Source organism: Siphateles boraxobius, unplaced genomic scaffold (genome assembly GCF_051911475.1).
Source record: "Siphateles boraxobius isolate OS27281-9 unplaced genomic scaffold, OSU_SipBor_1 111, whole genome shotgun sequence".
Lineage (NCBI taxonomy): Eukaryota > Metazoa > Chordata > Actinopteri > Cypriniformes > Leuciscidae > Siphateles > Siphateles boraxobius.
The window spans coordinates 1,260,562-1,275,668 of NW_027508713.1; the positions used below are offsets into that span (position 1 = coordinate 1,260,562).

The 15,107-nt window shown below is 39.1% G+C and overlaps 1 protein-coding gene and 1 pseudogene across 2 annotated transcripts in view; both read left to right on the forward strand.

Moving 5' to 3' along the window:
- Positions 1–1,682, forward strand: part of LOC143706314 (uncharacterized) — a 32,051-nt pseudogene extending 30,369 nt beyond the window's left edge. Inside the window, exon 5 of the transcript XR_013192965.1 lies at positions 826–1,682. The product of XR_013192965.1 is annotated as an uncharacterized LOC143706314 (transcript). The remainder of the gene's footprint in view (positions 1–825) is intronic.
- A 641-nt stretch (positions 1,683–2,323) lies between these two features.
- LOC143706756 (uncharacterized) overlaps positions 2,324–15,107 on the forward strand; it is a 30,360-nt gene continuing 17,576 nt past the window's right edge. Inside the window, exons 1-4 of the mRNA XM_077199029.1 lie at positions 2,324–2,370; positions 2,560–2,727; positions 2,913–3,804; positions 13,430–14,585. Of these exons, the coding sequence (XP_077055144.1) occupies positions 2,560–2,727; positions 2,913–3,804; positions 13,430–14,585 (2,216 nt within the window). The 5' untranslated portion in view covers positions 2,324–2,370. The remainder of the gene's footprint in view (positions 2,371–2,559; positions 2,728–2,912; positions 3,805–13,429; positions 14,586–15,107) is intronic.

Genomic DNA, 15,107 nt, shown 5'->3' on the forward strand with positions numbered 1-15,107 from the left:
ATAAGATGTAGCCTAACACAAGGAAAGTAACAATGAAGTTAATGAATGAAACATGAAAACAGCTTTTGTGCCTTTATCATCTTTTCCGCATGTACACTGACCCAGATAATCATCACAAAAAAACTTAATGCATGCTCAATTGTTGTAAATGAGTTTTTATGAATGAATGGCTTGCTCTAACTGTTGCTCTGGTCTTCGTCAACAACATGCGCTTGCACCCCCTGCTGGTGAGGTGAACTAACAGCAGATGGAGATTATGCTCGGTAATCTACTGCTTTTCCTGCAGTTCCTGGATGTCAACGTTGAATTTACTGTCGAATTTGAACCACTGAATTTGTGGAAGCGAATTTGCACAGCGAAATAAAATGGACCGAAAACCACCTGTTGAATATTATATGTTGTATTTTTAATCAGTTTGAATATTTTGGAAGGGAAATATGAAAGGTGAATATGGATTATTGAAATTTTACTAATGAAAATGTGTTTGAAATGTTTTGAATTTAAATATTTGCATCTTAAATATTCAATCATGCTAAATTTCAGCCCATAAAAATGCAAGCCCTAAAAATTCAATGCATTAAAATACAAGCAGGGTTAATGCAATAAATATTTTTTTCAAGTAGTACAATTGAACAGGCTTTTTGTTTCAAAAACATTTGGCATTATTTTACTTCCATAGAAACCTTACCGCTGCTCCATCTGTGGCGAAAGATTCGCCTTTAAAAGGGTTTTTCAGACTCACCAGAAGAAACACTCTGCTCCAGAATCATCATAGCTTCTTCATGTCATCATTTTTAGGTTATTTGAAAAAAAAACACCTTGCAGTGTTTTGGTAACATTATATTATGGTTGTAAAAAACTTAAAACTAGTGTGTGTCTAAAACAGGGGTGCCCAAACTGTCCTGAGGAGTTTAGCTCCAACCATAATTAATAAATTCATGCATCTAAGATGGCGCCCGCTACTCAATCATCCATCCATCCATTTTCCGAACCGCTGGTCCAATGTGGCGACAGCGTAATATCATACAGGTATAAGTTGCTTTTTAATTGATTATTAAACTGTAATAAAGGGTTATACAGAGTTTCCATGACAGAGTTCAAGATAAATCTTTTCATCTCACTACTGGAGCTGCCAGTTTCAAATGATTATTAAACTGATCAAATTATGCAAAAGCAGCAGCCCTTCCAGCGCACTCAGTGTCTGAATTCACCCACTTGTTTTTATTCACTCCTTCAAGTGAACTATATTTGTGGACTAATGTAGGGAATAGTAAATGAGAGTATAGGGGGTGATTTTGAACACAGCAAAGGTCTTCAGACTCACTAGAAACTTCCAGGCAAGTGTGTTGTAGCTGAACTGTACAGGACGTTGGCCCTCCAGGAGCAGGATTGGACGCCCCTGTTCTCGAACATTATTAACTGTGTTGAAATGAATCCTCTAGATGAAAATCTGTATTTCTTTGTAACAAATTTAAATTCTCTGTAATGTGCAGATCAGTTTCTGATGTTGGATTAAAGTGTGTTTATGGGGCGTTTAATCACACTAACAGAATTACCTAATTCTTTTAGCAGTTATTTAAGACTTACTGAAAAACATGATGACATGAAATGAGCCTCATTATTTTGTTACACAAAGCTGAAATGATCCAGACATGGAAATGAATAATACACTACAGGTACAGTAACGTGTTCTAGGGTCAGTTTTTGGCATTGACAACTGCATTTACTTACAGGTGTGAATCGTGAAATAGTTCACAAATCAGCTTACAGTTGATATCTTTCTTATCGCATTTGGAAATGCTTGTGCTGCTTTTAGACGGTGGGCCGAGGGGAGATTTCGTGTGTTCAGACGATCTGTGGGGATGGATAAGCCAGTTTTTTATATATAACCACTGCACTTTTCAAAAAAGCAAATAAAAATTGTTGCCACTCACATACTAATGAAGTGTGGAATCTGACAAACAGTGTTTTTTCAGGATTCACAGATCATCAGAAAGTGAAGTACAGAAAACAGAAAGCGTCAGGAACATATCTTCCTTTACAGTGCGCCTCTGATATCTGCGCCGCAGCCGCTTTCTCCTGTCTTCCACTTAAACCCGCGAATTTGCGTTATTCAAATATTAACGGTCATTTTGACTTACCGCCTGACTGACTAACAATCGTTTGTTGGTGTCAATATTTATTAATATAATTAGTCTCTAGGCAACGTCAGTGAAACACAATGGAATTTTTAATAAGATAAATTATTTTTGGTGAAGCCTCTAATATTTTACTCCATCGCTAGTACTATAGGAGGCGCTGTGACGTTATTTAGTCTAACTTTACCAGTAAAAGTACCGAAGAAAGAAAGACTACTGGATCTCTCAGACGGTGGGTGTTTAATCTGTTTTACATTATGCGTTTTTGCTGTTTACCTGTTCTGTCTCTAGTTTTTAATGAATTTAATATAGCTTTTGCTCGCAATGAAAACACATTTACATTTGAAATGAAATGTTTCTGAATATTCTCCAAAAATAAGATGTTATTTTCTTTAGTTCTGCTCATGATGTTTGTCTTCAGATGTTGACCATGACAGCACAGATGGATGTGATCTGCTGTAAATCAGTAGGAACAGATCTGTCCATGCTGGATATTGAGGATTTCATCACTGAAATCTGTCAGCTGAAGAAAGAGGTGGCGTCACTGAAGGCAAAGCTGAGAGAAAGAGGAGACAAACCCAACAGAGAGGTTTGAGCAGCTCATCATTTCATCCTTCAGCTCAATCAAACCAAAGTTGTGTTAGCTTCTCACTTCTTCTGCACATCTCAAATTAAGCCAGCAGCAAAATATGCAAACAAATCACCAAAATAACCACTAGAGATAACTGCTGAGTAATGAGGCTAATATCAACAAGTTATTCTTTATTTTGTCAGGATCTGGAGAAGTTTTCAGTGTGTCTGACTGATGGGACAGAAGCTCAGGATTCAGCCGGGAGATCCAGAGACTCTAAGGACTCAGAGCTCAACCGCAGTTTCTTCTGTTATACTGACGCTCAGGATCATGTATCCGCTGATCAAACCTCTGACTGTAACGCTGGAGAACAACAGATGAAGATGTGCTCCGTCAAACTGGAGGACTGCAGGAACCTGATAGAGAGACGAGGAGAAGAAACTACAGCAAAGGAACAACAACAGAGCCATGAGGAGGAGGATGATGAAGATGAGATTGAAGATGGTGGGACAGAAGCTCAGGAATCGCTCTGGAGAGTCAGAGACCAGAGATCTAGAGACTCAGAGTGCAGCCTCACTTTACTGTGTCATACTGACGCTCAGGATCATGGATCCGCTGATCAAACCTCTGACTGTAACGCTGGAGAACAGCAGATGAAGATGTGCTCCGTCAAACTGGAGGACTGCAGGAACCTGATAGAGAGACGAGGAGAAGAAACCACAGCAAAGGAACAACAACAGAGCCATGAGGAGAAGGATGATGAAGATGAGATTGAAGATGGTGGGACAGAAGCTCAGGAATCGCTCTGGAGAGTCAGAGACCAGAGATCCAGAGACTCAGAGCTCAGCCTCACTTTACTGTGTTATACTGATGCTCAGGATCATGGATCCGCTGATCAAACCTCTGACTGTAACGCTGGAGAACAGCAGATGAAGACGTGCTCCGTCAAACTGGAGGACTGCAGGAACCTGATAGAGAAACGAGGAGAAGAAACCACAGCAGAGGACCAACAACGTAGCCATGAGGAGGAGGAGGAGGAGGATGAAGATCAGAATATTGATTATGTTGACGATGATGAAGATTTTGATCCTTCAGGTATGTTGCTACCTTTTTTGACTAGAAAAGTTTAGTGTTCCTTTTGTGATTTCCAAACACAGTTGAATAAATGTGGTTTATGTCTTTTACCATAAGCAAGTCTGTTTTGAAATTTATCTATGTGTATTCCACTCAAACCAGCAACAGATAAAGAAACGAACGATCATTTAAATCAGACTGTAATTTGCTGTTTGATGATCATCCAACATTACAGTATCAATCCGACGTGTCAGAGGTGAATATACTCAGGTTATAAAGCGTTTAAGGCTTCTTCTCATGTTAGCGCATCTTATCACTTTGAGAGATTTTATTTTTTTTTAAACTGAGAAAATAAGAATATTTACAAAAATGTTTTTATAATCGATCTCTCAGCCCGCATGGTTTCTGCTGAGCTCGGGATTCCAATCGGCCAAGATAAAACCATGGGCCTAGCCACGTCCATTGAATTCTGGGAATTAACCTGGATACAGTTAATTTCCAAGCCTCACCGCACAAGGAAAAATCGATAGGATATTTCTGGTTGCGTCTACCTTCCCAGACAGTCGAAACTGTTCTAAACTACTGTAGGCATTTTTCTAAAATATTGTATTCGAATTAGGGCTGCAACAACTAATCGATAAAATCGATTATAATCGATTATGAAAATCGTTGTCAACGAATGTCATTATCGATTAGTTGGTCTGCTTACGTCACGGGGAGCGTTTACTGGTACGCACACACACGCAAGGTCTCTCTCCCTCAGGCGCTCTGCCGAGCGCGCGCGCTACACGGTTTGGAGCAGTCTCTTCTGTCTCGCATGCGCGCTCTTGCTTGCGCGCTCTAGATTTCGGGAGTTTGATCTAATTTGCGGGCATCAGGGAGCCGCAATCAATATGCGGGAGACTCCCGGGACTTCCGGGATGTCTGTATTTTGTCTCGAGCATCAGGTTGTGCAATCAGTTCGCTCGCAACGTAAGTGATGGATTAAAATAGCGCTACCGCATAAATAGGTTAAATTAAAACGGTGTTTACAAAGTGAAGCATTAAATACAAAGGCATTTAATAACAGCAGCAGTAAAATATTGTTTTTTAGTCACTGTACTCAGTGGTTTTCAGCGAATGCTTGTGCACTAATGCATAATTTCTCCTGTCCTTTACTCAAGCCTGTTAGCTTGCTGGGTAACGTTACCTCCATTCCGTTCTCTTTTTATAGCATTTGTCTACTAAGTTTTAATTGTTTTTCAAACGCGATCTACTGCGGCTCTACATTCACACAATTGTTTTCAGTCTTTCTGTATTTATTTAATCAATTTATCCTTATATTATATTCTTTTATATATTATATATATAATATATATTATATTCTTTATCCTTATACTCCTTATATATAATTAATTTTAAATAAAAATTAAATTAATTATATATTTTAGATGTTTTTAGTTTGTTTTTAGTTCAGATATTCACATCTGAACAACATGTCTGTGTAAATTTGTTTTAACAAAAACTGTGTTAAAACATAATATGTTGGATATCATTTTTTTTAACAATAATCATGTTTGTCAACTTGCCATCAGCAATTATCATTAAAAACAATGCAAATATTGATATTAGTAAAACTCAATGTGTGGCTTTTGCACTTTTTAAAGTACACTTTTACACATAAATACCCTGATTTACGGTTTTATTTAGTTATAATAAAAAAATAAATCTAATTTAATTTCTATCCGATTAATCGGAAAAATAATCGTCCGATTAATCGATTATCAAAATAATCGTTAGTTGCAGCCCTAATTCGAATATTCGGGCTCATAAAAATAGAATCTTCATTTATTTAAATGACGTTTAACGAGAAAGACATTATTTTTTTAAGTTTAAAGTTTTTGTCACCATTTCTGAACAAGCTTACGGTTAAGCAATATACACAACAAGCTTACGATATATCTTAAGGTTTTCTTTTACATGCTCGAGTAATAAAATGCACTGCGCTGGCAGACGTTGCAGAGACACAAAGATAACGGCGTGCTAAGCGAAGTTTCTAACAGAACTTTTCATTTTCTGTTCTTAAACCGGTCTCTCACAACAAAATTTAAAGGAAGCAAATGTCTTCAAAATGAAATCATTTTGCAATCAGATGATAAATTATATTGTCAGATCACTCGAGGTACAGCGGCGCTTACCTGCAGTCGTGAATGCAGTTATGGACGGCTGTCTTTCCTCAGTCGACTGCTGTTTGGATTTCTTTTGATTTCTCATTGTGGTGATGATATTATGATAACTCAGTTTCATTAATTTATTTGATTAAAAGTAATTCCATTTTGTAATATAATTTAGTAGACAACATTATGAGATCAAATACAATCCACTTGCTAAACACGCTACACAGTGCCACCCAGAGCATTTATTTATAACTGCGAGTTTTAGTGTTTGGGATTTATCATGGATTCACAGCATTTACAGCCAGCAAAGCAACATTAAAATTCTAATAGTTTTTTATTTTTCGAAAATTTAAGTATTCGTGCACACCCCTATTCTAAACACAAACTGCTTTCTTTGCTCGGCCACTTAAACTTCTCATTCGGCATAATCGCAAGGCCGCCCTTTCAAGAGACATTCTAAACTCTATTGAAGTTAGACAACACGTGTCAGGACCCACTCATTTACGTAATCATACTTTAGATCTAATATTGTCACATGGAATCAATGTTGATGCAGTTGAAATTCTGCAGCAGAGCGATGACATCTCAGATCATTATCTAGTCTCATGTATACTTCATTTAGCCAAGGCTGCAAAACTGACTCCCTGTCACAAAATGGTAGAACTATCAGTTTTAACACTAAAGATTGCTTTATAAATAATCTTCCTCCTGATCAGTTTCATCTCTTCAGCATCCCAGATAGCTTAGAAGAACTTGATGTTGCAACAGAAACTATTTAGACTCTCTTTTCCAGCACTTTTCACACAAGAAAATAGTGCAACGCCGTTGTACAACGAGCACACCCGGACCCTTAAGAGAGATGCAAGAAAAATGGAGCGTAACTGGAAGAAAACAAAACTAGAGGTTTTTCACATTTCGTGAAGAGAGAGCACGATTGCGTACAGAAAGGCCTTCAAACTTGCTAGATCTGCTTATTTTTTCAACCCTCTTAGAAGAAAACAAACACAGCCTTAGGTATTTATTTCAAACAGTGGCTAAATTAATGAGAAATAAAGATGTTTACCCAGACGTTTCCAAACAGCACAGCAGTAATGACTTTATGATTTACTTTACTTACAAGATTAATAATGCTAGAGAAAATTATGCAACCATCTACTACAGTATCACATCAGACAGTCCAGTGTAGTCTCCCTGAGGAAAAATTCCATTCATTCATTGCTACAGGAGAGAAAGAATTGTCTAAACTCGTTAAATCATCTAAATCAACTAAATGTATGTTAGACCCTATATCAACTAAGCTACTGAAAGAGATGCCTCCAGAGGTTATAGATCCTCTTCTTAATATCATTAATTTATCATTATCATTAGGATAACAAAAACTTTTAAGCTGGCTATTATTAAACCGCTTGTTAAACCACTTGATCCTACAGAATTAGTCAATTACAGGCCGATTTCGAATCTACCTTTTCTGTCAAATATACTACAAAAGGTAGTATCCTCACAACTATGTTCCTTTTTAGAAAGAAATGGTATCTGCGAGGATTTCCAGTCAGGATTTTGACCGTACCATAGTACTGAGATGGCTCTCATTAGTTACAAATGATTTGCTCTTATCCGATTGTGGTTGTATCTCTTGCATTGGCATGGCTCAAATCATACTTAACTGACCATTATCAGTTTGTAGTAGTAAACAAAGAGATGTCATATCGATCACAAGTTCAGTATGGTGTACCACAAGGCTCAGTACTAGGACCGTTGCTGCTCACTCTGTAATGCTACCCTTGGGAGATCTCATTAGGAAGCATGGCATTAGTTTTCACTGTAATGCTGATGATACTCAGCTGTATATTTTTACGCGCCCTGACGAAACTTACCAATTCACAAAATTAACAGAATGATATAAAAAACTGGATGACTTTTAATTTCCTACTACTTAATTCGGAAAAAAATTAGATTCTAATTATTATATCTACTTACAAAGCACTAAATGGTTTGGCTCCCCAGTACTTGAGCGAGCTCTTAAAGCATTATAGTCCTTCACGTCTATTGCGATCTCAAAATTCTGGCCAGTTGATAATACCTAGAATATCAAAATCGACTGCTGGCGTTAGATCCTTTTCCTATTTAGCACCTAAACTTTGGAACAGTCTTCCTAACATTCAGACACACTCTGTCAGTTTAAATCTAAACTAAAAACACATCTCTTTGCCCTAGCTTACACATAACACATTATCAACAAAATCATGTAAAATGTTAGGCTGCATAAACTTGGTCAGCCGGAACCGGGAACACTTCCCAGAACACCTGATGTACTCGGTACATCATAAGAAGGATGGCATCTACGCTAATATTAGTCTCTCTGTTTATCTCGAGGTTTACCGTTGTCCGCCATATCCAAGCCGTATTCAGATCTGATGAATGACCTGTGCCTAGACACGGCGACAACGAAGCCTTGAAGAGTCGACTCTCCTCTGTGAAGGCCTCCTTCTCTTCCCCTACCTCTGTACAGATAAAATGTGATTCCAGTTTGCATGGATCTGAGGAAACGACTAAAAATTCTGTATAATGCAGGCCAGACAGGTTTGGCAATATCACTTTGTAAAGAAAGAGTAATATTTGTAATATTCAAATGCGCATACCTATAGCAGGGTACCCGCGGGGTCTTGAAAAGTATTAAAAGGTGATAAATCAATTTTGGGAAAATTAAGACCCTTAAAAAGTATTAAAAAGTCATACATTACATTACATTTTGAAAGTATTTTTTCTGAATTAGCTGTCCAACAGTTTGAGTCCCAAAAACATCGTAAAAGTGTGTGAATTTAGTAATTTTTATTAAAAAAACGAAGAACTGAGGCACATGTCAGCATGATTGTTGTTGAGGGTGGAACAAAGTTTTGTTTTGTTTTTTAATAAACTTTGCTTTGAATTACTATCCCAGCCTATTTGATTTTTTTTTATCAGAGTGGTCTATAGTCTTTATCACAATATAAAACTGTTAAGTTAAAAGTATCACCGATGTAAATGGTGACAGCTTGAAGTGGCGGTGAGGTATTAAAAAATATTGAGAAGTTGGAAAAAGTCTTGAAAAGGTATTAAAATTAACTTCAAGATTCCTGCATATACCCTGTATAGACTAAACGTATAATATTCATGTGCACGTCGTCACCTTTTATATAGATTCATGTTTTTGAGGTTTACACGGAGATGATAATGTAAGACTGGAAAAACTCTAAGGACTTTAAGAGAGGGCCACTCTCTGATAAAACAAAGGAAATTAACATTTGAACTCCCCCTCATGCACTATTGAGACGAAGGTCTTACCTCCCTCATCCTAATCTACATTTCTCTCCCCCATTCTTCATCCTGGCAGAGATCTCCCAAACTCACACAAGAATCTAAATGGTTTAATGTGAATGATTTTCATCAAGGTTTATACATGTTTGGTATTATTTGAAATGTCTCTGTGTGACTGGTACAAATGTCTCATTCTCAAAGAAGTAAAACAAAAGGTAATAAGGTTTTTAAGAGTTTAGGAATAACTGGCACACAAAGGAATGTGGTCTCTAGGCACTCCCAAAGGTGTAAATTCATGAATGCTAATGTCCACTATTCTTAGGAGATGGTCAACTTCTACCCCCAGTAATGGTGGGGGAATACAGTAAATTTCCACTAAACTCAAGTTTTACATATCAAATAAGGTCTGGCTATATAAGGAAAATGCAACGAGAGCTCAGGGCTGTTTTTTCTGTATTCAGATTAGCCCGTGTGGTTGAGGGTCTCGCGACTCTCAGCTCCCGTAGCCATACAGTGTCGGGTAAAGGATTTTCCTCTTTGTTCTAGAACATTTGATGGTTTGCATTGATTATCTTTCAATTAATTATGGAATTGTAATAATACATTTACCTGACATAATAAATTGTTATATTTGATTATTCTAACAGACTTAAACTTTATTTTCATTGGAGTTGAAGGGAATAGTCAAAGATTAACGTATATTTAATGATGCACAGATATCATTGAAAAACCTTTTCATTTTATGGACTCAGATGAAACGAGATAATACATAAGATAAAATGTATTGCATTTAACCAAAAATACTTTGCCGCGAGAAAAGACGTAACACGCAAAGACCTTCACCTGTATTATTGGAAACCCTCATTGGACCAATAAACAGGCTTACAATAACGTTTTCAAAATCCTTCAAAATTTGCACCTTGGAAGCTATTTCAAAGTTTGCGTTCTCGAGCCACCAAACACCGTTGTTGTGCAAATGAACAGCCAGAACGCATTAAAAGTTATCTGTTTTCAGTTAAAACAGTGTTGTGTAAGCGGCCCCTAAGTTAATTACTAATGATCTTTGCAACAGAAGTGAATCAATCAAAAACTTACTTTAGCTAGACAATAACTTTTTTCTACAGCTGCTGTAAAGCCAAAACAATCTCAGTCCCATTTATTTCTTATTGTCCCTGTAAAGCTGATTTGAAACTATTTGAATTGCTAAAAGCGCTCTATAAATGAAGGTGACTTGACTTGACTTTCTTCATATATCTCCTCTCCCTCGCGTCTTTGACTCGCGTGCTAGAAGACGAGAGGTCTGGCTGCAGTAGCAGGCCTTCAGCAAGCCTGGACTAAGCCCCTAATTCTGCCGGTGCCAGGCCGCACTATCCCCCTCCGCTCAGCCTCACACCGCAGCTTTTCCTGGTGCCACACCCCACACAACAATGCCTGCCCCTCTCAACAAATGCCTCCTCCCTTGCGTGATGTTAGAGCCCTGCACGGGCTTCTCCCCGGTGGCCGCAAATCTAGGCCCGAGCCCGGCCCTTGCCCGAGACGCTCAGGTCTTACTGTGCGTTCACACCAGACACGAATTGAGCGTCAAATTCGTCCCTGCCGCGTCTAGTTATACGCGTGTACACTTTTAATCCATTCACGGATTTCGCATCCGACAAGAGTGAAGCGAAATTTACGCGCGTCGGATGCGAAATCTGCTGGCGGCCATCTTTTTACAAGATGGCTAATGTTGATCGAGCATTCATCGAGAGAGTCACTGCACTGTATTTGCTCTGGAGAGCAGAACAACGGCGTAGGGATAATCGTCGCCGTATTTGGGTCCACCAGACCCTTCGGAGGTGAACCCAGTTGGCGAGTTTCACCATTTGCTCCAGGAGCTGCGCCTGGATGACGGCCGCTTTCAGCGGTACTTCCGCCTGTCCCACGCCCAGTTTGATGACCTGTTGTCCTGCATCTTAGCGAGGATCACCCTCACTTTCACCCACCTGATCTGTAATTTATTTTTGTTTTGATGATAAATGGAGCCAGCCTAGGCTACTATAAAAGTGATTAAACTGTCCTGTGATTTTTTTTCCCCTCACACGTCCATTTTGTCCAGATACAAACTGTTCTTGCACTAGTATGTTGTATGTTGGTTCTCTTTACATTAGAATAATAATAATGTTTCATATAATCTAGATTAGATATGGAATAAATAGCATACAAAATTGTCTCATATATTAAAAATCAAGTTTTTATGTGATAAAATATTTACTTCACCATGTGACAGCAGCAAGCTGGCTCCTGATTGGTTAACGCGGCGCGAATTGACGCAGAAGTTCAGATTTTTCAACTCGGGCGGCAGACGCGAAATCGCATCAAACGCGTGAATGCACAAAAAACACTAAATAAATCATTTGCGCGTAACGCGCCAGACGCTCTATTCGCGCCATTCACGTGAACTTGACGCGCGAATGAGGCGAATTCGCGTCTACCGCGCCGCGCTCTACGCCTCATTCGCGCCGCATGAATTTTTTACGCGCGTAAGGCGTCTTTGCATTTACTTAACATTGAAATCACTTGCGCTAAACCAGGGGTAGGCAAGTTCGGTCCTAGATAGCCACTGTCCTGTAGAATTTAGTTCTAACCCTAATCAATCACACCTGAACAAGCTAATCAATGTCTTCAGGATTACTAAGGCTAATAGGCAGGTGAGGTTTTTTCAGTGTTGGAGCCAAACTCTGCAGGACAGTGGCTCCATAGGACCGAACTTGCCTACCCCTGCGCTAGACGCTCTATTCGCGTCCGGTGTGAACGCACCATTAGCCCGACCCGTGTCCGACAGCTCATCAAAATTATCAGCCCGAGTCCGAGCTCGTTTTTTTTTTTTTCTCCATTACACAGCGACAGTCTGCCCTATTTGCAGCCATTAAATGGGTCAGTTCTGTTAGTTTATGTTTCTTTTCATTTATTTATTTGATCAATTTAGCCTCTCAAATCAATGCTAATACTTTACTTGGCTACAATAAAATCCATAGATATAAAACACTTAAAATATATCACACAGACAGTTAGTTTAATAAATGTTTATTTATTAAACCATAGTGAGTAAAACAACGTTTTTTGAAATACTACTGAGGCAGGCTCAGGCCGCTCGCAGCGCTCGCGAACGAAATGAGCAATAGCCTACAATCTAAACAAATTTAATTAAAAACAAACTTGCAGGTTATCTTACCTCAAAAATGCACCACAGAACATGGCCATTCTTTTTTTCCAGTATTTTCGAACAGTTAAACGAAAATAAAGTCCAATCAAACAAAAAACATCACTATTTTCCAACAGTTAAACGAAAATAAAGTCAATCAAACGAAAAGTTTTAAAAAAAAGTCTCCTCTCTGTTTTCTCTTAATACTCTCCGTTGCACATGAGGTGAATCGTGGGTTGCGCAGCTCGCGCTGACGAGAAACCTTCTGTGTGCGTGCGTGAGATAGTCATGTCAGTGTAATTATAAGATAGGTTAAAAACAGGTTATGAAATGTCTTTTTATTTTTCTATCATCGACGTCAACTTCTAATATTTTCTTTTAATTAATGTCTAAAAATATAAAAAAGATAACCCAAAAAAGGCCCGAGGCCTGGCCCGCATGTGAACAGTGACGTGAAAATTGGTCGGAAGCCCGGCCCTAGGGGCGTAAATAAGTCGGGGCCCGTCGTACTCGGGCTGAAATGCAGGGCTCTACGTGATGTTATCTCCGCTAATGGAGCAAGCTCAGCCATTTCATCCTGCCGGATTACCCGTCCGATGCCTTAAGTTGTATGCACCCATGGGCCCTCTCGGTCAAATGGATGTATGCACACCCTGTTCACCTGCCGACTGGCCCACCCGTCCGATGCTGTGAGCTGCAGGATCCCATCGGATCTTGTGTAGGCCCTCCCGGTCGAGCATCCAGACTCCCCTGTAAATACCATTTTGCCGACTTCGTTTCACTCTTTTTTGGGGGTTAGTTAGTAAATTCTCAGCTTTCTTCCCAAGTTAATTATTTGGGAGTAGTCTGGATTCCGGCCACATCACTGAACTTGCTAAAGCTGGACTATGACGCTATTTTCTTCTAGAAACAAGCTTTGTTGCATTATTATAAAGCTGCTTTGAAACAATATGTATTGTAAAAAGCGCTTTATAAATAAAGGTGACTTGACTTATGCCCATTATGTTCCTTTCAGATGACGACGCTGGTTCATCTTCTGATGGAGAAACTTCCTCTATGTCCAAAGAGCGACAGACAGTGATCGATTGTGGAAAAACATTCAGCAACCAGGAACGTTTAGCGAGATGTAAGAGAAAACGCAGAGAACAGAAAGACTTCACCTGCAAGATATGTGACATCAGCTTTACAACCTCAGAAGAGAAGAGACGTCATTCAAAAGAGCACAAGAAGAAAGAGTTTCATTGTGATCAGTGTGAGAAGAAATGTAATTCCTCTTCTAGTTTCTACCGTCATAAGACGACTCATAAGGACAGGGAGGAAAAGCTGTACCAGTGCCCTCACTGTGAGAAGAGCTTCACCCAGGGATGGATTCTGAAGAACCATCTACTTGTGCACAGCAATGAGAGGCCGTACAAGTGCAGTGAATGTGAGAAGAGCTTCAAAAAGAAATCCATTCTGAAGAGCCATCTACTCACACACACCAATGAGAGGCCGTACAAGTGTCCTCACTGCGAGAAGAGCTTCAACCAGGGATCCCATCTGAGGAGCCATCTACACACACACACCGATGAGAGACCGTATCAGTGCCCTCAATGTGAGAAGAGCTTCAAAGATGGATATAAACTGAGGAAACATCTACTCATTCACACCAACGAGAGGCCGTACCAGTGCAGTGAATGTGAGAAAACCTTTACAAACTCAACTTCTCTAAAGTTACACCAAAAAACACACTCTAATGTCAAACCGTATAAGTGTTCACACTGTGAGAAACGTTTCCATCATTCGACTCACCGGAAAACCCATGAGAGGATTCACACCGGAGAGAAACCGTACCTGTGCTCCTTCTGCGGGAAGAGTTTTGCTAGTCCATTTTCTTTTAGAATTCATCTGAGAGTTCACACTGGAGAAAGACCGTATCACTGTAGTGATTGTGGGAAGAGTTTTTATAAGCCAAGTGACTTAAAACTACACAAGAGGACTCATACAGGAGAAAAACCTTTTAAATGTTCACATTGTGACAAGACTTTTGCTCGATCAAGTGCCATGAAGGTCCATGAGCGATGGCATACAGGAGAGAAACCTTACCGCTGCTCCATCTGTGGCGAGAGATTCGCTTTTAAATGGGTTTTTCAGACTCACCAGAAGAAACACGCCGCTCAAGAATCATCATAGCTTCATCTAATAAATTTTATGTAAAAAAAAACACCATACAGTCTTATGGGAACTTTATATTATGGTTGTAAAAAACCTAAAACTAGTATGTGTCTAGAAGAACAGGGGTGCACAAACCGTCCTGCAGAGTTTAGAGTGAGTGCAGAGTGCAGAGTGGCTACAGCGTAATATCATACAGGTATAAGTTGCTTTTTAATTTAGGTTTATAAATGGGGTTTTCAGACTCACCAGAAGAAACACGCCGCTTCAGAACCATTATAGTTTCATCATGTTTAGGTTATGTAAAAAAAAACGCCTTGCAGTGTTATGGAAACGTTATATTATTGTTATAAAAAACCTAAAAGTAGTATGTGTCTAGAACAGGGGCGCCCAAACTGTCCTGCAGAGTTTATCTCCAACCATAATGAATAAATTCCTGCATCTATCTGCTTACTATCATACAGGTATTAATTGCTTTTTAAGTGATTATTAAACTGTTTAATAAAGGTTTATACATAGTTTACAAGACAGAGTTCAAGATA